At 32.4% G+C, this 26,540-nt stretch overlaps 1 protein-coding gene across 2 annotated transcripts; it reads left to right on the forward strand.

The window, feature by feature from the left end:
• Positions 1–696: 696 nt before the first annotated feature.
• Positions 697–18,368, forward strand: LOC111060962 (N-acetylglucosamine-6-phosphate deacetylase). Of its 2 annotated transcripts, none has more exons than XM_039439015.1 (8): positions 697–1,119; positions 2,433–2,572; positions 9,569–9,703; positions 12,032–12,170; positions 12,484–12,572; positions 13,332–13,464; positions 14,918–15,094; positions 16,002–18,368. In XM_039439015.1, exons 1-8 carry the CDS (start codon positions 915–917, stop codon positions 16,175–16,177), a joined length of 1,194 nt encoding a protein of 397 aa, XP_039294949.1. In that variant the 5' UTR covers positions 697–914; the 3' UTR covers positions 16,178–18,368. The 2 variants fall into 2 exon arrangements, with proteins under 2 accessions (XP_039294949.1, XP_039294948.1); XM_039439014.1 differs by lacking the exon at positions 2,433–2,572 and adding an exon at positions 7,970–8,109 and having other exon boundaries at positions 725–1,119.
• Positions 18,369–26,540: the final 8,172 nt, after the last annotated feature.

The following is a 26,540-nucleotide window of genomic DNA, read 5'->3' on the forward strand; positions in this document are numbered from 1 at the left end:
AAAGACTACATCTTGGGGTGTCAAGGTTCCTTGCTGATCTGTTGTGGTGATGGTGGGTAGCACATCTTTGTTCCTACTTTACAATGTTATCCTTTACATACTGAATGTAGACGGTCAATATGTTAAGAGCCGAGAACAGTGGTCTGGATTGCTCAAAGCATAAAATAGATTTGGCAAGGCATTTTTGTAATATGATATGAGGATTCTTTGAATACCGTATTTTTTACTAATAAGATACCGTAATATCGTAATCACAAAATAATTTCTGCAGTCGTACCATAATGAAACAAACGCATGTGAAAAATTAGGCTACATGCTACTGATAAAATATCATAATAATTCCAATGTCAAATGTTATAACTTTGTCTGAAGACTTCAGATAAGTGGCAGCCTCTTTTGTAGGCCTACTTGAAATCAATTATACATATTATAAGAATACTAAGTTGTTAATTCATTAAAGAATAGGCTATTAAGTTTTGATTGAAGAAATTAAAGAAGACTCTTATTGTTTCCACATAATCCATTATCCGTTTTATGTATTTCCATTATTTGAATATCAAGAGTATTTTATATAAGAATATAAAATTATTTTAGTCATAAAACATGAATGATTATCATTTTTACGTGCATTCAAACAACGCGCGCTAGTTTCCTTCTTTTATCAGTCAGCTGTTCATTGCTCAACTCATCAGCTGTTAAGTTATCAGAGTGTTGTCGTCTGGACTGGAAGTGGCAGCGGCTTTGAAATGGAAACTAACCAACAAGTGTTGCTTTATATCAAATTGCCTTTGTTTTCTGGGTCGAGTGATTGTGTACCATGTCAGTGTATAATCAATTATGTTAATTTAACATCTTCCTCTTATCCCATTAGTTATCGTATTACTTGATAGTAAGCTTTGTTACTAGTTACTACCATGGCTGGGCAGGGGCTTATAACCAAGTTTACAAATTGTTGTCTTTTACGAGATCATCAGATAATCAAAGATGATTTGTGGGTACAAGATGGAAAAATAATAGATCCGATGGAAGTGTTCTATAAACATAAGAAAGTGTACGATTTAAAAGTTGATTGTGAAGGTGCTCTGATCTCTCCAGGTTACATTGACTTGCAGTTGAACGGTACGTAAATGTAGAAGATAATTATTAGAAAGAGATGTAACCAGTAACTGCCACAATAATTCATTGCAATTGAAAAAACCTATAAAAATAGCATCAGTATCTTGACAACTATATATTATATTATTTACAAGTGTCAATTATACCTACTTGATTTTTCAACAATTATCTTTCATGAATTCAAACACACCCGCTGCTTAAAAAGTGAATTAACTCACTAGGTAGGTAGCCTATCCGTTATGATTGCGTCTCAAAGATGACTTTATTGATCAGTTTTTAAAATTATAAAAAATAAATGAAGGATGTCTCTTTAGGTACTAGTTACTCATTTATTATCAAGTTAATTGAATTATAATTGCATGACTGTCAGAGATGGAAATTTTATAGACCTAGACCTAGGCTTTTGGCTCTGAGAACTATTATAGGCTACTGTGAGTTGATTCACAATTAAAAAAAAAAAAACATTTTTATAAAACATTCTACAAAATTTATAAATGTCATTATTTTTGTGAATTTTAATTTTTAATAAATATGACAGTAGCCTACCATTAATACCTTCTGCTTCATCCATTACCCAACTTATGGGATATGGCGTCAAAAAACTCAAAACATACTTTATAATCGTTTAGATGGCAGTGATCCAGTGACCGATTTGAGAAAAAGTTAAAATTATCACCCATAAATTCATTTAAACGGTAATATGCCTTATCACACAGCAGCTTCCAGACAGTTCTCTTGAAGGCCATCAAAGGCCTCATCCAACTGCTTTACACCATTAGGCAGCTTGTTAAAGAGTTTCAGGGCAGAGATCCTAACTCGCATGTGATCAATTAAAATACTGTAATTTACTAATCTCATTTTATTTTTGAAAATAGGTAAAAAACGCATTGTCGAGGACTTTTGCTACTTACTGTGAAAATAATCTCATATCATTATAATATATTATTCCTCTAATCTCCATTCTATAACAAATTTATTCCTAATTTCTCACTATCTCACTATTTGTTAACTTAGATAATTATCAATATCATCACTCACCAGTCACCATTATCCTGCTTCATTCATGCACAAGTCTGCGCTGAGTTTCAACTTTCAAGTGAATATAATTTTCAGCAAAATGATAGATTTTTTTATTTATAGGTGAGTCTAACCTATATAAGAAATATTACAGAATGATAAACTGCATTGTAGGGGCTAATAGGGGATAATTGTTATTTTACTACTGTATTAAATAAAGTAAAAATAATACTTTTGTAATTAATAATAATTGTTGTATATTTTATTATATTAATTTAAATTCTTATATTTTATAACAGGTGGATTTGGTTGTGACTTTTCTCATGATATTGAAAACACTGAGGAGTGTGTGAGGAAGGTTGCTAAGGGTATTCTACCGCATGGTGTAACCTCTTTCTGTCCTACTCTAGTAACATCTGGGCCTGATGTTTACAAAAAGGTAAAAATTGAATATTCAAATTTCAATTTATCCTCAGATAATCATTGTTACAGTCCGGGTCCTGTAGCTTTGCCTATCAGCTGAGAGCAACTAGACTGCAATAGGCCTACTACCCGTTCATAAACATCGAACATCTGTAGGGAGCTTCCTCCAACTAGGAATCTAGGTACTCTGGAGTACCTTTTTTAAAAGAAGGAATATCCCCCGCGAACTGTACCTTGCCAATATGCAGTTCCAAAGTCACGGATCCAAAGCTACGAGACACGTACTATGACTAGCCTGTTTTTACACTACCACATCTAAAAAACAAAAAAATGAATAGAATATTATTCAACTCTAATGACAATGATCCTCATTATTGTTCCTCTCATTTCCCCTGCACAAGCCTAGGGCATATGCGGTCTTCATCCTCTGCAAAAAAAAACATTCCCTCCAAATTTCCCTGTCAATTGATATATTGTTGTTGAACTGAAGATTTACACTCAACACTGCTGCAACAATCGTAGGGATATGGGTAAAATGATGACATAATACATGAAATTAAAGAAAATATGATGCTCTATAAGCTCATGATCAGCAGGCAATTTTTTAATCAAAGATATTTTTTGTTATACAAGGCATTAACACAAGTTGAATAAATAATAGTGTGTCCTATATATTTTACTTGTTTTTGAGGCTGAATTATTATGTATTTACTACTGATAACTCTTATTTCAAAGGTCACTGCATTCATTTTTTTTATTTCTTCAAAATTTGTTTCCTAATATTCCAAGTGTAATGACCCAGTTGTTTATCTTTTGTCTACTTTACGGCTTCCTTTTATTGACCTCAAATTTTCACGTTTTATTGATTGTTCTATTTTTCTAGGAGGGAAATAAATTTTGAGTAATAGGCATAAATAAATGAATAAATAGTAATAGCCCCCCCTCTGAAAATCTCACTCATCAGCTATCTATAAAAGCTATAAATTTATTATTAATTATTGTGGAATCTCTCCATAATTATAACTGGACAAGCAGTTATCAACTCCACCAAAGTAAATTGGGTCTCATAATTTGTAATTTATGAACAATATTCATTTAATTTTGTTTCATTTGTTGGAATTGCCGATATTTCAAATTTATTTCAATAAATTTTATCGGTTTAGTAACAATATTTGAACCAAGAAATTTTAAATCTGCTTAAAATTCTATATATACTTTATAATAGTCGAACTTTGTGAGATTAAATGTAATTGATTTTCTCCAAGGTTGCTTGAACTTTAGTCAATTATCTATTGAGTCACTATTTTCACTTTTTTATCATTTACACGTAAACAAGTTAGAAGAATCTAATTGCGTAATTGGACAAAACAATGCTAATTCATCTTAGAAATATTATTGCAATTCAGTCACTAACAAAAATGCAGTGAAATAAATTATTGTTGATTGCAGGTTATTCCTCGAATTATGAAACAACAAGGAGGGGAGGAAGGAGCTTCAGTATTAGGAGTTCATTGCGAGGGCCCATTCATAAGTCCTGAAAAGAAGGGGGCTCATTGTCTGTCTAGTATCAAAGACATTGACCAGGTATATACTTGTAAATTTAAATCTCTAACTATATTGTCTATTTACTAGTAGAATTTAATTATTTTTTCATCTATTCAATCATTGGTTATTAGCCCTACTTACGTGCAAAAACGTCCTGTTGTTTTCTAATCAGAAATTCATGAAGTTACCCATTTTTTCTAGTTGATGGTGAATCTCATAAGAAGAGTCATCATTCCAATCCATGTACCTCTAACTTTCTGCTTGAACTCATGCATTGTGGAGGGTGTTTTTCCTGCTCTACTAAAGATTGCTAAGACTGTACCCATTTACAAGAAGGGTTCAACTGATCTACCAGGTAACTTCAGGCCTATTGCAATCTTACCTGTGTTCTCCAAAATCTTTGAGAGCATAATCAAGAAACAGTTATGCTTGTATTTTGAGAGTGCTGGACTGTTGGTGGATGCTCAGTACGGGTTTAGGGCTGGAAGAACAACAACCCAGGCAGTGGAAAGTCTTTTGAAGGTCGTGCTTGAGAGCTTTGAGAGCAGGGGTTTCACAGGCTTGACATTGTGTGATTTGAGCCGTGCTTTTGACACAGTGGACCACCAGATTCTGCTGTCCAAGTTGGAGTTTTATGGGGTCACTGATGTCTCATTAGGACTCCTGAAATCTTACCTATCAGGTCGTCGCCAGGTGGTCCAGGTGAATGGTAGGGTTTCTGCTATGAAGGCTATTCCACATGGGGTCCCACAAGGATCCATACTCGGCCCCCTGCTCTTCATAATAATGACAAATGATCTACCTTGTGCACTAGGTAATAGGTTGGCAGCCTATGCAGATGATAACACCATTTTTGATGTGAGCAGCTCTTCAACAGATCTGACGGAGAGGATGAGTGAGTCCTTTGATGCTGCATCGGTGTGGTTCAAGTCAAACTTCCTCAAGCTAAATGAGGAGAAAACCCAACGAATAATTTTCAGTTTGAGGAATATTGTGGATCAGGAGAGAAGTGTACAACTTCTTGGTTTTCACCTTGATCCAAAATTAACCTGGAACCCCCACATTGAAGTCATCTGCAAGAAACTATCACGGGTGATTTTCTTATTAAGGCAGCTTATGCTCAGTGTGCCAAAGGACTATGTCAAGACAGCCTATTTCTCATTCTTCCAAGGAATCATGTTGTATGGCCTTGAACATTGCGGTGCAGCTAGTGGAGTTAATAGAATTCTCCTGCTTCAAAAGAAGGCCATACGAATTATTACTGGCTCAGGAATTATTGACCACTGTCGTCCTCTCTTCTGTGCCGAATCCATCATGACAGTGATATGCCTCTACATCTTTGTATCACTGAAAAAATTCAAGATTTCTGTGGAGAGTATGCGACTGCGTAGTGACATCCACAACTTTGACACCAGGGGCAGGTACCAGGTCGACATTCCATTCACAAGGCTGAGCAGAGTGAGGAATAGCCCTAGCAACCTAAATGCCAGACTTTTCAACAGGCTTCCGGCAGCAGCAAGGTCTCTACCAACCAAGGAGTTTCTCCGGGGCACTTATAATTTTCTGATACAAACTCCTATGTATGAAATGAATGAGTTTTTCAGTGTTCCTGAAAGGACTATCAATGTGTTTTACAAAAGTACCTGAATCTTACTGTGATATTTCTGTATTTTGATAGACTGAACTCTATATTTATTAAAAACCAATTTTAGTACCTTGTAAACTTTGACGAACCAATTGCTGTATTTGATGGCTTAAAGGCAATAAAAATCATTTATCATTTATCATTTAATCATTTATCATTTATTAAAGTACTGTAATTTACCAATCTCATTTTTTTTTTGAAAATAGGTAAAAAACGCATTGTCGAGGACTTTTGCAACTTACTGTGGAAATAATCTTGAAAATAATCTCATATCATTATAATATACTATGTTATTTATATAATAAGAGAGAGTAGGGTTGTGTAAAGAGTAGGTTCGTGTGTTCGTTTGTTCGCATCAAAACATGTCAACTTGTGGATAGCATACCGGAAAAACGGAAATGATTTAGGTCTCCAAATTTTGCACATAGATTCTAAAAATATCAATCTCGTGCACCTGGAAGCCCAAATTTCAATTTTCCTTCTAGATTTTTAGAATTAATGTTCAAATTCATCTATGCTACCGTACATGAAGTTTCATAGGCTACATTGTTGAGCCCTAAGTGTGTTTTTTATGAGGAGGTTATAATGCTGTTACAAGACTATCATTTTCGAACGGCCGTGTAGCTCAACGGTAAAACGTTAGCTTATGGAGCGATGGTTCCTCGGTTCGAATCTCGATGCTTCCCAATTTTTTTGGTCTTAATTTTTTCTCTCAAAACGTATTATCAATTATTTTTTGAAGGAATTTGTTTTCATTACAATTGAACTTGGATTTTATCAAATAATTATTTTTAATGTAAAATTTTGCCACCAGTACAAATCAAATGGACATAGTCTTCATGCTGTAGGCCTATGATTGAATTTCATAAGAAAAACATGAATAGATCACAATAAAATAAGTAATAATTTATATTCTTCAGTTATAATGTACTATCAGACACAAATTCTCAGTGAAACGAGTATTTTAGGTAAGCTATTTTGTTTGGAATTGGGAAAACAAAAGGCTGCCTGATTCAAATTGAGGAGGATCCTAATCGAACTAAAATTTATTGATGTACTGGTATTGGAAAAATCAATATGACTCTGTGTGGTTTTCAAGTATTATGTATTCTTCAGTTTTCTATAATATAATAAAGGAAAGAGTTGGCTTATACACGTAAGGAATAGGGAATTATGTTTGACGCATCATCACGTCTGAAATATACTCAACTGATTAATTTGAAATTTTGCATATAGATTCTTAATTAACCGAGGATGGTTATTTATGCCTATTTCCAGATTTCATTACGTCAAGTTTTCAATTTGTCATGCTTCCAGTTGTTGTATAGAAGCAGCTGAACATTAATTTCTTTTAAAAGTACACTAGATGATAGGTATGATTGGGGATCCTATTCGAATAAAAATAACTGATTTTCTGTCGCTTCATAACCGCACCGATTTCTCAAACCGTTCAAAAGTTATTCTCATCCAAAGATACTGATAAATCATCCATCTATCCATCATCTTTACTTTAATAATGGAAAGAGCTGGCTCATACACGTACGTGATGTAGGAAAATTATGTTTGACACATCATCACGTCTGAACTACTGGACTGATTGATTTGAAATTTTGCATAAAGATTCTTCATTAACCGAGGATTGTTATAGGCCTATTTTCAAATTTCGAATTTTTTCACATCATCACGTCTGAACTACTGGACTGATTGATTTGAAATTTTGCATAAAGATTCTTCATTAACCGAGGATGGTTATAGACCTATTTTAAAATTTCGAATTTTTTATTACGTCAAGTTTTCATTTTTCAGTTTTAAAATAGACCCTTGCGAAGCACGGGTTACCTACTAGTATTATAATATATGTTATATTATAATATAATATTCCTATAATCTCCATTCTATAACAAATTTATTCCTAATCTCACTATTTGTTAACTTAGATAATTATCAATCTCATCACACACCAGTCACCATTATCCTGCTTCATTCATGCACAAGTCTGCGCTGAGTTTCAAGTGGATATAATTTTCAGCAAAATGATAGATTTTTACATTTATAGGTGAGTCTAATCTATATAAGAAATATTACAGAATGATAAACTGCATTGTAGGGGCAAATAATTGTTATTTTTTACTACTGTATTAAATAAAGTAAAATAATACTTTTGTAATTAATAATTGTTGTATATTTTATTATATTAATTTAAATTCTTATATTTTATAACAGGTGGATTTGGTTGTGACTTTTCTCATGATATTGAAAAGACTGAGGAGTGTGTGAGGAAGGTTGCTAAGGGTATTCTACCGCATGGTGTAACCTCTTTCTGTCCTACTCTAGTAACATCTGGGCCTGATGTTTACAAAAAGGTAAAAATTGAATATTTTAATTTCAATTTCATCCTCAGATAATCATTGTTACAGTCCGGGTCCTGTAGCTTTGCCTATCAGCTGAGAGCAACTAGACTACAATACTACCAATACCTACTATTACATCTTCTTAATAGTAATAGTAGGTATTGATACTACCCGTTCAATAATATCGAACATCTGTAGGGAGCTTCCTCCATCTAGGGATCTAGGTACTCTGGAGTACCTTTTTTTAAAAGTAGGAATATCCCCCGCGAACCGTACCTTGCCAATATACAGTTTCAAAGTCACGGATCCAAAGCTACGAGACACTACTATGACTAGCCTGTTTTTACACTACCACATCTAAAAAACAAAAAAAATGAATATAATATTATTCAACTCTAATGACAATGATCCTTATTATTGTTCCACTCATTTCCCCTGCACAAGCCTAGAGCATATGCGGTCTTCATCCTCTGCAAAAAAACATTCCCTCCAAATTTCCCTGTCAATTGATATATTGTTGTTGAACTGAAGATTTTACACTCAACACTGCTGCAACAATCGTAGGGATATGGGTAAAATGATGACATAATACATGAAATTAAAGAAAATATGATGCTCTATAAGCTCATGATTAGCACGGATAATTTTTATTATACAATGCATTAACACAAGTTGAATAAATAATAGTGTGTCCTATATATTTTACTTGTTTTTGAGGCTGAATTATTATGTAATTACTACTGATAACTCTTATTTCAAAGGTCACTGCATTCATTTTTTTATTTCTTCAAAATTTTTTTCCTAATATTCCAAGTGTAATGACCCAGTTGTTTATCTTTTGTCTACTTTACGGCTTCCTTTTATTGAGCTCAAATTTTGTTTTATTGATTGTTCTATTTCTCTAGAAGGGAAATAAATTTTGAGTAATAGGCATAAATAAATGAATAAATAGTAATAGCCCCCCCTCTGAAAATCTCACTCATCAGCTATCTATAAAAGCTATAAATTTGTTATTAATTATTGTGGAATCTCTCCATAATTATAACTGGACAAGTAGTTATCAACTCCACCAAAGTAAATTGGGTCTCATAATTTGTAATTTATGAACAATATTCATTTAATTTTTTTTCATTTGTTGGAATTGCCGATATTTCAAATTTATTTCAAGAAATTTTATCGGTTTAGTAACAATATTTGAACCAAGAAATTTTAAATCTGCTTAAAATTCTATATATACTTTATAATAGTCGAACTTTGTGAGATTAAATGTAATTGATTTTCTCCAAGGTTGCTTGAACTTTAGTCAATTATCTATTGAGTCACTATTTTCACTTTTTTATCATTTACACGTAAACAAGTTAGAAGAATCTAATTGCGTAATTGGACAAAACAATGCTAATTCATCTTAGAAATATTATTGCAATTCAGTCACTAACAAAAATGTACTGAAATAAATTATTGTTGATTGCAGGTTATTCCTCGAATTATGAAACAACAAGGAGGGGAGGAAGGAGCTTCAGTATTAGGAGTTCATTGCGAGGGCCCATTCATAAGTCCTGAAAAGAAGGGGGCTCATTGTCTGTCTAGTATCAAAGACATTGATCAGGTATATACTTGTAAATTTAAATCTCTAACTAAATTGTCTATTTACTAGTAGAATTTAATTATTTTTTCATCTATTCAATCATTGGTTATTGGCCCTACTTACGTGCAAAAACGTCCTGTTGTTTTCTAATCAGAAATTCATGAAGTTACCCATTTTTTCTAGTTGATGTGTGATAACTTGAATGAAAAGTAGTCGAAATTCAGAAAATTCCATGATTTCTATTTTGTAATTTATCAAATCTCCAAATCTTAGTAGAATCATATATTCTTTAATATATTCATTTATTCTTCTAATATTGCTTTGATAGCTTACATAACATTTTTTTCAATAACTTTAATTTTGTGTCTTATTTCTCTATGTTGTTATTGTTGTTATAGATATCGACATTCAATGAAAACGACGTGCTGTTGTCAAAACCATTAATTTAAAAATCAATTAAATTTCATTTCCACAACAAATAAATAACCTACATATCCAATAAGTATTGTTACCACAAACAAAGCAAATCAAGGAAAATATATCAACGGAGTTTACCAGATATTGATAATAATGTACCTAACAACTGAAGGTAGTATCTCAAATTGTTTTTCCTACAGTTACCTTGAAAAGTGGCCATTCCTGCACTGATTACAGAACGCAAAGAATCACTTTTCCGCTCTAGTGCGGGAATAGTTATTTGTGCAACTAGTGCGCAAAGTGACAGTTTGCTGCACCGAAAGAAACGTTTTACGGAATGGTTTCTTGAGTCCAGCAAACGAACTCTGCGCACGTATTTCACATTAAATTTTTCCTACAGTTACCATTGAATATGAAAAGTGGGTAATGTTCCCTGAAATCCATCAAATGTTTTTCTGTATAATTTTATTATTAATAAAAACCTTAATCTATTTAAAATTGAATCATAATGATTAGTAATTCAATTGAAAATTTATGTGACTGCTTGAAGGGGGTTTATGTTATGTAAGCATTGAAATGACTATAATCAAGGCACATAATGGCAAGGCAGCGCTGTTCTCCACTGCCATTATAACATGGGCCTCACTATGAGTGCAGTTACCAACTTAATTTAGATTTTGCTGCACTGGTGCTCCATTAACCTACTAACTATTTTGTGTTGTCATGCTGCAAATCTGGAGTACGCAAAGTACTCACTTTGCGCACTAGTGCGGAAAAGTGATTCTTTGCGGAATGCAATCAATCAGTGCACAAATGGTCACTTTTCAAGGTATCTGTAGGAAAAAAAAATTTTCTGCACTCCAGATTTGCAACATGGCAACACAAAATAGTTGGTGGGTTATATGGAGGATTAGTGCACGAAAACAAAAATTAAGTTGGTAACAATGACTGTGGCTAGATTTAGATGAGAATCATTTCAATGGCTATGTACCCTACATTTATGATAAAATCCCAATCTAGAAATCCAAAACAAGAATAATGTTTATCTAAATCATAATTGAATAATAAATTCTCATCATTTAATAATAAATAATGTTTATTTTCTATTGACAGTAATAATTATTTCAACTCCAAGCAATGAGAAATGTAGCAAACACACATTTTGAAATTCGAATTTTCAGGTTAAATAATTACCATTCGAAATCCATGTCAATAAAATTAATAAAATAACATTAGAATATACTACAATAAAATATTTTCTGTTGTCTATGTTTATTATAAATATTTTTTAGTTTACTTATAGTATTTTTCTAGTTTTTATAGTATTTAATTCTAGTTAATCATAATTCTGAATATCTGAATACTGTTTTTAGCTGGATGAAAGAACGAAGTTAGTTACGATTCTTCCCGCTAGGTCGCGCGCTTGTCGGTTCAGCCATTTTGCAGTCATCCAAACCAGCTTTTGGCGTGTATTTTGAATGCGAATTTTTTGTTTTATCTGTATTTTTTTTGATTCTTGAATGAATAAAAATGAGAACTTTGGCTGAGAATTTTCAACTTCAATTGGATTATTAATTTTTAAATGAATTAAGGTTGTTATTAATAACAGCATCACACACACAAACATTTGATGGATTTCAGCCATCATTTTATCCATAATTACCCACTTTTCATATTCAATGGTAACTGTAGGAAAAAAATAATGTGAAATACGTGCGCAAAGTTCCTCTGCTGCACTCAAGAATCCATTCCGCCCTCACCTACGGCTCGGGCGTAAACGTTTCTTTCGGTGCAGCAAACTGTCACTTTGCGCACTTGTTGCACAAATAACTATTAATAAATTGGTGGTTTTGATAATATCAAGCTGTTTTCATTAATGATCTCTTATTTCCGTATTGATCAATAATTTTATCTATCATATCTTTTAAACAGGATTCTTCACAGGCCTTACAAGTAACAGATACATATGGCTGTTTGGAGAACATAGTTATAGTCACTCTAGCTCCTGAAATGCCAAATGCACTGAATATGATCGAATTTTTGGCCAAGGAAAATATCGTTGTTTCTCTGGGTAAGTTTGTTGATTTTTATTATTTCTCAATTAGTATACATATTATCTTGCTCTTCACTATAAATATGTATTTTAATTATCATGGATGGATATCTTTCTGCTCTAGAAACTAGAATAGGCTATTGCAATCATATTCTTCCTTTAATATTGAAAATAAAATTAGTATAGAGGAATCTTTTCTCTCTAGATCTAGATTATTGAAATAATTATTTCTCAAATATCGAAAATGAAAGTCGATTATTATCTGGCACATCAAATTTCAAAGTTCCAATCGATTAATTAAAAAATGATTGGTGATTTTTGTAATTTTCAGGCCATTCCAATGCCAACATTGATATTTCCATAAAGGGAGTGGAAAAAGGAGCCACATTTATCACGCATCTATTCAATGCTATGTCTGCAGTAAGTAGGCTTGCCCATATTGAACTTTTAACTAAAAATCTCTTGATAACCTCATAACTTCAATAGTGGATTCCAAAAGCTGTCGCGATAACATGGAATTGACCGTTTCAACACTTACCGATTCCTTGAAGACACGACAGGACAGGAAGATCTCCGATTGGCTGATTCTCAATTTCGTCAACCTTATGGTCGTTTCCTCACTTACGGATTCCGAGACGGGACGGCATGATACGACAGAACAGGTTCTGTTCACTGTAATTGGCTGATCTCCCTCCATTTCTCTGCGCCGCATATTCCTCCAAGTCAAAAGTAATTCAATTTGTACGGAGTATAATGATTTAATTGAACTCCAACAGAATAATACACTTCCATTTTTCTGGTAGTGTATTACCATAGAGAAAAGATAGCATAAGAAGATTTTGATATAGGGCGTTTATGTTCCAAATTTTACTGTTAACTCAAGTCGATAGTCCTTTCATAGTAGTTGTTTTATATTAAATAGATAGTAGTTACTTTTCGTGAAGCTATGTGACGCTGGTAGTCTATCATACTGTGCAGTTTTTACACTCTCAGCCGGTCAAAACAGTAATAATAGACAGTAGTCGACAGTAATCGGCTTGGAATTTGGAACATAAACGAACTATACCATGGGATATCTTCTTATACTATCTATTCTATATGGTATTACTCTCTCCTGTACAATGAATTGATCAATATTATTATCGATTTTGTATTTAACAGTTTTTAATGTTATTTCAGTTCCATCACCGTGATCCAGGCATAGTTGGACTGTTAGCCAGTCACTACAAAAATGTGTTCTTTGGTCTGATAGCGGATGGCATTCACACACATCCAGCCGCGCTCAGGATAGCGCACAGAACGCATTCTGATGGTCAGTTACAATAGTACTACACATATAATATATCTTAAATTAGATAGAATATAGAAAAGCATATTGAATAGAAAACAGAGTTAAATAAAGTATAGAATTTACCATAAAATATTAAAGATTTATTTATTTTTTATTGCGAATGATGCCCACATAAGCTTTTTGCTTTTGCGTGGCTAATGGGAAGTGCGAGGGTGAGTTATGAGATGATCAAACGTCCTTGTCTAATCGATGGGATTCGGCGGGATTCGAACCCGCGACCAGGTAGCACTAGCAGATTGAAGGGTGCAACCTTAGTCGCCTTAGTCAACTCTGCTATCTGGCCGAATTACAATTTTGCATATGGAATTGAATGAAATATTTTTTTCTTCAAAAAAGCAGTACATGTATAAATATCTATACTGTACATATATATCAAAAGAATACAAATAGAAGCAAAGATTCTGGATTCTGTGTAAGTTGTTTGGATATCGATTTTACATGCATATACAGTATTTACATAATTATGTCATACGGTATTATTAAAACTATTGGATTTTTGATCTGACTACCGCACTTATATCAGTGATTTAGTTTTGCTATTGAGGATAGATTTTTGCTTTACTGTTAGGGCTAAACCGGATTTTAGGTTGTAAAACTTTGTTTTTCTTCACTTTTTCAATGATGCTCCTATAATGCGGACGTGACCTTGTTAATAAGGTCATTTCCATACAGTATTTTATCTCGTATATTAATTATTATGGTGTACTTTTGCTGCACATTGCAACTAAATTCAATTCTAAATTCTATTTATTATTGCTTTGCAAATGTTGGAAGTATGATATCCGTATTCATTTGTTTACAAAGTTGTAATTAGTATTGTCTATTTTATTTTATCTTCACTTTGTACTGTATGCGCAATATTTATGCTATGGCTATGTTGTATTGTTTTCAGTTAAAGAAGTCTGTAAATTTTTTTGTCGCAATAAAACTTCTTATTATTATTTTCAGAGAAAGAATAGAATAGTAAATCGCCACTTTTCTATTTTTGAAGCAATCGACTTATTTTTTCATACTCTTGAAATCTGCATATATTAGGGCTGTTAACATTTGTTTTGGTATACACCCTATTGATTTTGGTCCTGTATAACGTTTACAGAGACTGTCTCTAGTTTTTAAAATACTTGGATACGCTAGATAAAGGAAGATTGATAAATCACGAGTTGATAATGACAATAACCTTTATGAAATGTCTGAACGTTGTTGGATATTTATTAATGTATTCTCATTCTTACAATTACGAATAAAATAGGGATAGAAAAACAAACTAAGCCCAAAACTGTTCTTCGGTCAAATGTTCATGAAAATAACATGTTTCAAAAAATTAGGTTATGGTATGTCTTTACTTCCAAATTGTATTAGTCAAATTAGAAACTTGACGTTTTGAATTTATTAGGAAAAATGTATTTATTTTCAGGTACAGTGGTTGTAACAGATGCATTATCAGCCCTTGGTCTTCCCGATGGAATTCATTATCTAGGCTCAAAAAGCATAGAGGTGAAAAATGGCTGTGCTTATTTAGCTGGCACTGATACCATATGTGGCAGTATCACTAATTTTGCCCAGTGTATCAGGATATTCAAACATAGCACAGGTATTTAAATTTTATTCTTTATTGATTCATACAATAAGTACATCATCAAAATGATAGGGAGAGGAAAAATAAGGTAACCTTGTGCTATTCCTCTCCCAAATTTAGATAAGGTTACACATAGTCCGAAATAGGTTAGTTGTTCACTTCACAAAATTTTCAGTCCTTAATTATTTTTACAAAGTAGATTTTTAAATTTAGATGCTTCAAAACCAAACATAGAAGAAATATTTCATATTATTATCACTAAAATAGGAAATATTCACATACCGGTATTAAAGAAATAATTTTGCAGGACCAAAAAACAAAAGAGTTGGCTTCATTAATAAACGATTTCAGCTCGATTTTAGAACGTACTTCAGTTTCTGTGAAGTCTCGGTTTAAACCGAGATAGATCAGATGTTGGTTTCTACCCGAAATGAAACACATCATAAAAAATTCGACCATACCTACATGCAATCGTAGATTAGCGTTTAACATAGATGGTGAATATGGCTCTGAGAGGAGCAGTTATATAGTTTACAATGTGTACGGAATTTTATGCTAAAGGCTAGACATTTATAAGCTATTTGACTGGAATATTTGAGCTGCTAGCAACTGATTGTCATAGAAAATTTTGCAACACTGCCTATGCTGCATTGTCATATTGGAATTATTGAATCACATGGGCTTGCATTTTGTAGTTCATGTAGATTTTTTACATAAAATTAACAAAAATCAATTATATTACATCAGATATACTGGAATAAATTGAATCACTGCTATCTTAAATAGAAGGTGGTGGTAATAGCTAATTGGTAACTCTGTATTCCTATAACTTCCTCTCACTTTATAACGTGAATATCATTATAGATTAAAATTTTCTTGACATTTCCATACAAATGTTTACAATGATTTTTTAAACTTCTAGGTTGCTCAACAGTTGAGGCCCTGGAGGTAGGTACTTTGCACCCAGCCCAGGTTTTGAAAATCGAGAACCAAAAAGGAACTCTAAAATTTGGGGCTGATGCTGACCTGATCTTCCTCAACGAGAATTTGGAAGTTCTCCAGACGTGGATAAGTGGAAAATGTGTCTTCAAGACATAATCAATTGATTTTCAGCTTTCCAAATAACATATATTATCAAATTAATTTTTCATACATTCAATTTTAGCATTTGATGTTCTCCAAAAATACACATCATCGACTCAACTTAATCTAACGTTCAGACTTTGACTAAATTTGTTCCACTTGACCGAGTGCGGATCAAGCGTCGTTTGGTTTGTAAATGAAACAACGAAACTTTTATCAAAACATAATACTTTTTCCAATGATTTTATAGTTATTATCAATTTTAATCATGAGAAAATGATTTTAAGCAATGAGAAAAACATTCCCCAAGTTGGTATTTATTGTTCAACTGTCTTGTTTAGAAGCCAGTGTTGGTTTAATGCAAATTCTCACATTATATCAGTTTCAGTGTCATACGTTTCCGGTACAGTGAAATTATCATTCTCCTGAGTTTTCTGGGACTATTCATACTCGCTTAGCCAGGCTGGGTGGGGATAGTTCCATTAGAACTTGAGGAAATAATAGCTTTACTTTACCGGACACCTACGCTGATAACTGGGAATCTAGTTTTACTTTGTTTTGACACAGCGTTCAACCTGCTAATAGGTGATAAACCTAGCCTATATTTTTCCACCAGTTCTTTGAGTATATCACTCATTTTTGACACAATTAAAATTCCTTTTTTCAAAAAAGGGAAATCTTTATACATAGAAACACTAACATTATTTGTTTTGTCTAATATTCTAGATTGTTCATTTTGCAATTTCAAAATTGTAAGGATGAATTGGCTTTCATGATTTTTGCAATTGTTTTTGAAAACTTGTATAGGTACAAGCCTAAGGTTTCTAAAACTCTCGGTCACAAGAACCAGTCTAACTGGATTGATACTAATATTATTGTGATTATAGTTCCCATCGGTATAATGCTTTAATAACTTTATTTTGTGAAATTGTATCAGCTTTATTATTAAAACTTACCTTACGGTAGGTAAATTGGAACCCACCTTAACGGTACCTTCGTCTACCTTTTTTCATAAAATGGAGGTAAAGCTCTCATTTTACCAATAAAAGTTAGAAAAATATCATCATAATATTAAAATATATTGGTATTTTATTTCGATTGTTTTTATTTTTAAAATGAAAAATAACCATAATAATTGTGTTAAATTAAATTATGTTACATGTAATTATTTTAGCTTGAAACTTTGACCAAAATCCTATTACGAAGAATACTACTGGATATCGAAGTGGAATTAGATATTTTTCAAAAATTTTTGTTCAAGACCCGGTTGCGCACTAGCCGGTCAAATTTAAATCATGATTACACGAGAACCAATCAGAGAAGCCTTCTTTGATTAATTCTCGTGGAATCAATCACGATTAAAATTTGACCGGCTTGTGTGCAACCGGCACTGTGTCTCCAAATTTATAATTCTTCATTTCTTTATACTACTCAAATTAATAACTTGTGTATTCGGACGAATGCAATAATAGATTTGCTCAGCCAATAACTTTTCAATACACACGTTTCATAAATTTAAGTAGAGAAAATGCAGTAAAATTATTACTGCTGTTCTCTAGCAGTAATAGAGAAATAAATAATAGTAATAAATAACAGTAATAGAGTAATAAATTCAATAGTTTTTATGCAGAAAGGAGTTTTGAGACGTGTAATCTAAATTTATAAAGTCAAGTTAAATTATAATCTACAATTACCTGGTATTTTATATTTCCCATTTGGTTTTTCTAGATTATCTAGAATTACAATTTTATGTGTGTGTACTGAAAATTGGAAATATAATCTAACTTTCTCTTTTGACTGTGTTATCACCCACAAATTTTCTATGGAAGATTATTTTTATTATTTTATGGACCATTATTTTTTTGGAAGAAAAATAACACAAGGATAACCTTAGTATTTAATACACCAATGCTATATTATATCGGTGTCATTTGTAACATAAATCAATATATTGGTTGAAGGGTACTGCACTATAAATTATGTAATATATATCAAGATTGATGGATTTACCATTCACTATTAGTCAAAATTTAATACTGTGATACGGTTTTAAAATTTAAATAATAGAATAGTTCACTGTTAGCTTTATTGGCTATTGGGTATACATTTTTATTAAGAAAAGAAAAATCATTGTAAATGTAAAGCACACAAGCGATATTGTATTGTAACAATATAACCAAAGAGATTAAAATTATATTTTGACAATTATTTGAGTTTTCATTTCTCAATCTGATGATAATTCTGCGATTGTTTTGCTGAAGGTGGTGCCCATATACGCTCTAGGCTTGTGCGAGGATGATGATAATTTAAATTTTCTTTCTTCTGATTTTTCCATCAAGGTAAGGAAAATTAGGATTGAAATTAAGGAAAAACAGGAAGTTTTGTGAGAAAATACTCTTCACTAGATTTTTGTGAGGGTAATCAAAAATTTCCAAAAGTTGACAACGAATTGATAAGCACATAATTTATTATATAAATATATAAAAGATCACAAGCCACCTGATCATAATACTTTCAAGATTATAACATCAAATTCAATGCACAACATTCTATAGAGTATATTAAAATTCATATTATTGTAACATAATATTAGTAACTAACCTTACAAGTAACTTCTTAATTGTTCAAGTTCAAGAAAAGTTTTACGAAGCTGCAATGGTGAAGTTAACTGATTATTACAGAAATGTGGAATGCAAAATTTAACATTATTGAACAAGAAGAGTATACCACAAAGTTTTTTATAATTCTTTTCCCTCCACAAAGATTGTTACATATTTTTGACTAAGCCTTGAGCACACCACTACAATTCGCATGACGGGACGGACGGACGGCGATGATTTCTGCCATTGCTGTTGCTCCCGTCGACGTCCCATCATGCGAATCGCAGTGCTGTGCACAAGGCTTCAAACAGGGAAAAATCATTACATTGAAAGGGAAATTTAAACGTGAAAATAAAACTTCAAAATTATTTTAATATTGTAAAATACTATTATAGTGATAATGATTTCATAAATAAGTAAAAATGTGAAATATACTGCATCAGATATGAAAACCGTTAAAAGCCTTGGGTGAGTGCGGGACTAAATAATGACGGGGGCTGAAAAATAATGATTGAAATTGTCTCTCTCCATTAAGTCACGCGTCCCGCATTCATCCCGTGCGCAATTAGTCAATCATTTATGAATTAGTTTTTATTATCATACAGACAGAAGCTCAAGAAAACTGATCAAAAATACAAAACTCTGAATTTCTGGTCAAAAACTAATTTATGTTTTTGATCAAAATCGTTGAAGAAATTATGTAAGTTGAAAAATAATAAAATCTGAAGATTATCTTTCTTGTATTGAAGGTGAAGTTGTGGTATATATCAAATACTTAGCAGGTCGCACCAAAGCCGCCTAAATTTTAGCCGTGAGCCAATCAAATTAACCGTGAGCCAATAAATTTTAATTCTACGAGAGCCAATCAGAAAAGCCGTCTTTTCAAAAACGCCTACTCTGATTGGTTCTCGTAAAGTTAATCACGGTTAAAAGTTAACCGGATTTTGTGCAACCGGGCCCTAATAACTCAAAATAATTATGAAACTTATACTACCACTTATATTTATTGAAGAACTGAGAAGCTAGTTTCACTTCTACATTATGAACATCTTTACTTCAGATTGACAATAGTGTGGAAAACGAAATAAGTTTCTTATTTTTCTAATAAGTGATAGAGATTATATTATTCGTAGATGAATATTACTGAACAATGCAAACTCAACAAGAATCAGGTAATCAAGTCAACAACAACTGTCAACAAATTTATCAACTAATTAACCAAATCTATTCAACTAATAGATCAAAAATCAACTGATCAAATCAATTCTAACATACACAATACAAATAAATCATTGAACAGTCTTAAAACAAAAGCTTTGGTAGAAAACAAAATAATAATAAACTTTCAATTCTATTTCCGAGTTGTATAATTACAAGTTGATGCAAAACAATGTCCAAAACCGTCTATTTACATTTCCTGATACCTTTTTCATATACACAAGGATTGAAATTTTTCCTAGTACATGGATAACCATAAGTTGGAAAAACCCTTCAATCCTCCACCCTTTTTTTGCACCATTATTCTTTTTATTGTCATTTTTGTTGTTCTTTGCATGTATTCTTTTTGTTAATTTGTAATAAAACAGTATGTTTTATTTCGACAACCATTACATCCTTACAAAGCTAGACTTATATTATTAAAAAACATTAATTATTTGATGGAGTAAGTTAATAGTTAATAGTAACCACGATTTTGCATTACAATTACTCCGAGGATAACACTGACAACAATGACAATGAACTATATATTAACAGTAACTACAGTATTTTACTACAGTGAATTAATCAGTGAATAATCAAACTATTACAATTGAGGACTGACGAGAAAGTATGCAACATAATAATTTCATGAATATTGAGAGAATAGAAAATATAATATTGTACAAATAATGGAAAAATAAACGAGAAGTGGAATGAAATGATGAATTTAAAAAAAATTGAATAAAACAAGTGAAGACTTGGGCTTCTAACTAGATGACCATAACAATTTTGTCAGATTGAGTGATTGATTGTGATCATGCAAGCCTTATCATAAGACTGATTATATTCAATGAGACATCCCTGAATCGACTGTGTTGTCAAATTAAAAGAATATTGAACTTTCAAAAGAAGGTTGAATTAAACATTCAGGTTTCCTACTGTTGATCCTGTTGTTTTCCTACTGCTAATCTGGCAACGTGGATATTTTGCGATGTCTGAAAGCTCAAGTTTCAACTTAAAATTAAAAACAATAGATATAATGACTATTAAGGATTTTCTAAAGGATCAAGAAATACGTTTAAAGAATAATTAATAATTCATGCTAAATTCAGCACTGAACACTTTTGCTATTTAGCACTAAATTAGAGACAGATTTTCCCTAAATGCAATTGACTTAAATTAAATAAACTGATCATGAGATCATTTGAAATGTGTAGATCACAGATGGAAATTATATACAAGTTGAAAAAAATAATTTGAAATGCTCGAGGAATCACTTGACTCCTTGTACTCTGTTCCTTTAATAATGAAGGAAATCAAAGTAACAGTTCGAAATTAGTTCAATCAAAGTAAGAATTGGAACTAAAAGAATTCCGATAAATGTGTGATTATCAAATGGATTGAAATCATAATTACTAAACAAAGTAAATAAACTAACAATCTCCACAAAAAAGCTATTGCATTGTGGATTGAAATCATAAATAATAAACAAAGTAAATAAACTAACAATCTTCACAAAAAAGCTATTAAAAGTCTAAAAACAAATTTTATAATCAAAAACTCACTTCAAATTGATTCTTCAATTAAATATCACAAATATCTTGCGATATTGTACCAGCACTCCATGGTAACTATACTTAGATTATTATACATTACAATGTTACAAAACTTATAAATCTAGCCTACATCATACTTTACATAATATACTATACAGCATAAATGAGTATAACATCGAAAAACTTTCAGTTTTTAGTATATACCATATATACCTTATTTACATTAGTGTTGTTAGTAAAGGTGAAGATGATGTGGCTGATATCGACATTGTAAAATACTTGAAATCGTCATAAAAACACATTTTTAAAACATTGAAAATTTAGTGTTGGTTTCCAAACAATTACTAGATTATCAACAATGCTTTATTCATCAAGAAATTGTGACAACATGAGGTTTCATCAATATTGATATCTAACACATCACATTCGCTATGGAAGAGGAATTCATAGATTTCTAGGAAACATTCACTGGAGAAACTAGAATACCGTCTTGCTATTTCTTCCAGACCGAAATAGTCAGTAACTCGATAGAACATTTTTACAATAGATGGAAATAGATAAGACATTGCATTTGTACAAATGCTAATTAATGAATAATTATTATTAAACGAAAATCCTAATTAAAATCTTTCAGGGTGATTTACAGCATTTAATTAGAATTTTCGTTTAATAAATGATTATTTTTACAAAACTTTTGTCGACTAGACTTTCACAACACCACAATTAAAAAATGTCTACATCTATTAAAAGTAATGTATTCTTCAAGTGAAAATTGCGCTCCTCCAGACGTTAATTTTTAATCTGAAATGTGCAATAGTCGTAATGAGTAAGAATTTTACATTAAAATAAAGTAAAACTCTAGGGGAGAGTGTCTTCTTTTATTGGTGTCTGGATCATTTTTATCCAAGCTACAGTTATTTTAAATTAATGATTCTGTTTGTCAATGTCGAGACATTTCGAGCAGTAGACATGAAATATTACAACATGCTTGAAACCTTTTTTGTTTTAAAAGATAAGTGGGTGGTGGAAGCGAGAAAGTTTCTCAGAATTAATCAAACTTATTTTTTTAATTGCCAAAAGTAGTCGGAAGAACGTATTTCAGTCTATGATGAATTTGAAGTTAGGAGAGCGGCTGCATGGTATGCATTGTGTACCAATCAATCATCTTTATTCAAATATACATAAAAAATGTACAAGAATGCTTCAATTAAAAAAAATATTTTCTTGAAGATATAGCATGTCAGTCATAACAAATACATAAAAATTTACAATACTTATCTAATAGTCTTCAAGGATGGTTTTCCAGAAACTCATCCACCGAGTAATAGGCTTTTTCTATTAAGAATTTATGAAGGTTAGCTTTGAATTTTCTCAATCCACAGTTAGTTGATAATAGTTTCAAAAAGCTTGGAAGTCTATTATAAAATTTGCACCCTGCATAGCTAGGCTTCCTCTCAAATAATTTCCTCCTATGAGGCTGAGTTACAAAGTTTTCTCTCCCTCTAGTGTTATATGAATGTGTATCGGCTCTAATTCGGAAATTCGTTCTATTTTGGACAGAATGCACAATCAGCCTGAAAATGTAAATAGAGGGTACTGTTAGTAGGGATAGTGATCGGAATGTTGTATCCGAGCCCCGCCATATACCTTATCGCTTTCTTTTGTTGTACAAATACTCTTTGAATATTTTCCTTTGAAGTACCAACCCAAAGCTCTATACCGTACACAACATAACAATAAAATGTAGCAAAGTACGCTACTTTAACGGTGTTGTGTGGAACATACTTCACCAGATTTCTGATAAGGAAGAGACTTTTACTTATTTTCCTGATCATACTATCAACATGTAAAGTCCATGTCAGCCTTTCATCAAAATTTACCCCTAGCATATTAACAGAGTCAGTGCTTTCAATTTCATTATCACCAATATATAATTGGGGAAGTATAGGAACATTTTTAAAGTGTATAATTTGGCTTTTCATAGAGTTTATAGATAGACAGACATTATTGAAATACTGGACCACATCGTTGGTTGAGATGTTCATGTCTATTTCAAGATTATTTACATTTTCATCAGTAAATAAAAGAGTTGTGTCATCAGCGTAGAGTGTAAAATGGACATCATCTGATACAGCTGAATGCAGATCTGATATGTACAAAAGGAAAATTAGTGGACCCAGGATTGAGCCCTGAGGGACTCCAGTTTTTAATTCTAATTTAGAGGATGAAACTTCTCCAAAGGGCGAAGTTAGACAGACATACTGAGTACGCTCAATCATATATGATTTCTTTAGTGTGTGGGAGATACCTCTTACTCCTAAGCTACGCAATTTATTCAAGAGGATATCAAAATCGATGCAATCAAAAGCTTTTGAGAGGTCCAGCAGTACAGCTGACGAGAAATTCCCCTTATCTAATTCATCCAGTACTTTTTCATATAAGTTTATAGCTGCACCAATAGTTGATCGCCCTTTGACAAAACCATACTGGTATTGGTAACATATATAATGGTGGAACATTATTCAGCAGCTCTCCTCGACTTTGAAACTCCTGAGAGGACAGAATACGTTCTTCAGACTACTGTTTAGTATGTATCTCAGCAACTGTGACGCTCTCTGAATGATGACGACTTTTTAAAAGTGATTTCAACTCTTTTGGAGGTACCTTGAGTCGGAATGAGTTTCCTTTTGGCAGGTAAGGTAGGTGGCGGCTGTTCTGCTGTGACAATAATGTCAAAATTGACACATGTAGCTAGTTTGAAGATTGTTATTAACTTGAGGATCGATAGCTGCAGCAAAATCTTGTACTCTATACTCTATTATCAGATTGACTATTATGTTTGACAGTGTCTAATTTTGAAAAAGTGAAAACTTTGGTGATGCTGTTGAATTAGACACTGTCAAACATAATAGTCAATCTGATAATAGAGTATAGAGTACAAGATTTTGCTGCAGCTCTCGATCCTCAAGTTAATAACAATCTTCAAACTAGCTACATGTGTCAATTTTGACATTATTGTCACAGCAGAACAGCCGCCACCTACCTTACCTGCCAAAAGGAAACTCATTCCGACTCAAGGTACCTCCAAAAGAGTTGAAATCACTTTTAAAAAGTCGTCATCATTCAGAGAGCGTCACAGTTGCTGAGATACATTCTAAACAGTAGTCTGAAGAACGTATTCTGTCCTCTCAGGAGTTTCATAGTCGTTTGCATAGGCCATCTTACAGATTTTACAGAAAAACAATTTTGGGCTTAGAATTTTTGTCTTGTAACTTGTGATCTTTGTTCTGTTCCTAGTTGAAAAAGTGAAAGCAGTATATTGAATACAGTTCAAGTGAAACTATAATTGAAGCGCTAAATGTTAAAAGATTTGACAACAGCTGGACCTCTAATAGAAGAAAATATACATGAAGTTTCACGTGAATCCATTACTCCAGCTAGTACTAGAGAAACATCCTCTTCAGTTTCATCCACTACTAGAGTTTCACAACTCTACAATGCGACAAGGAAAACAATCAACAAGCCTGATGACACTTAATTGAAATGTATCAGAAAATTCACTTCTACACTACAGCGTTTTCAAACTTTGTTTTCACTCTCCTGAAAAAAAGGATTTAGTGACTATGTTGGTTTTCCCCTGCACCCTTCATATATAACTTTGTATCTTTATATTTAACTATGAACAGTATTTATATCAATACTACATTTTAAAATGAGTTATATTTTGAATTTGGACGCCCTAAGGAACATTATAGAAAATGAAGCAGAAAGTGACATTGACCCTATTCATTTAAGTAATGTTGATTCAAATATTGGTGAAATATTAAATGAAGAAGTAGGACTTCTTCTGCTTAAATGAAGTTGGTGATGGTAATAGTGTATTGGAGTATGAAAATGAACTGTTAGATAGGAATAATTTTGAAGAACAAGAGATCCAGAGCACAGGTGTTGATGGAGATGGATGGAGAGACTGGACTGAGAATGATGTAAATCTCGATAAATATATTTATGAACTTGACAGTGGCTTTAAGCCACCAAGTGGTCCACTGCAACTGACAGAGGTGGATTACCTGCAATTATTTTTTACTGACAGAGATTGTCAATGAAACAAACAGATATGCTAAATACCATATAATGAAGAATACTCAGTTATGTAAAAATCTATCTGGTGATCTTGGAAAGATTAACACTTCATGAACTGGAGACGTTCTTAGGCGTTTTAATCAATATGGGTATGAATCCTAAGCCTGAGCTTGAAGATTACTTTTCTGCAGCTCTCGATCCTCAAGTTAATAACAATCTTCAAACTAGCTACATGTGTCAATTTTGACATTATTGTCACAGCAGAACAGCCGCCACCTACCTTACCTGCCAAAAGGAAACTCATTCCGACTCAAGGTACCTCCAAAAGAGTTGAAATCACTTTTAAAAAGTCGTCATCATTCAGAGAGCGTCACAGTTGCTGAGATACATACTAAACAGTAGTCTGAAGAACGTATTCTGTCCTCTCAGGAGTTTCATAGTCGTTTGCATGGGCCATCTTACAGATTTTACAGAAAAACAATTTTGGGCTTAGAATTTTTGTCTTGTAACTTGTGATCTTTGTTCTGTTCCTAGTTGAAAAAGTGAAAGCAGTATATTGAATACAGTTCAAGTGAAACTATAATTGAAGCGCTAAATGTTAAAAGATTTGACAACAGCTGGACCTCTAATAGAAGAAAATATACATGAAGTTTCACGCGAATCCATTACTCCAGCTAGTACTAGAGAAACATCCTCTTCAGTTTCATCCACTACTAGAGTTTCACAACTCTACAATGCGACAAGGAAAACAATCAACAAGCCTGATGACACTTAATTGAAATGTATCAGAAAATTCACTTCTACACTACAGCGTTTTCAAACTTTGTTTTCACTCTCCTGAAAAAAAGGATTTAGTGACTATGTTGGTTTTCCCCTGCACCCTTCATATATAACTTTGTATCTTTATATTTAACTATGAACAGTATTTATATCAATACT

Source organism: Nilaparvata lugens, chromosome 12 (genome assembly GCF_014356525.2).
Source record: "Nilaparvata lugens isolate BPH chromosome 12, ASM1435652v1, whole genome shotgun sequence".
NCBI lineage: Eukaryota > Metazoa > Arthropoda > Insecta > Hemiptera > Delphacidae > Nilaparvata > Nilaparvata lugens.

Bases quoted from the DNA above. Each gene is read 5' to 3' on its own strand.
- LOC111060962 (XM_039439015.1), top strand. From the start codon at position 915: ATGGCTGGGCAGGGGCTTATAACCAAGTTTACAAATTGTTGTCTTTTA. The intron at 2,573-9,568 runs GTAAAAATTGAA...TGTTGATTGCAG, and splicing joins GGCCTGATGTTTACAAAAAG to GTTATTCCTCGAATTATGAA. The intron at 13,465-14,917 runs GTCAGTTACAAT...ATTTATTTTCAG, and splicing joins GCACAGAACGCATTCTGATG to GTACAGTGGTTGTAACAGAT.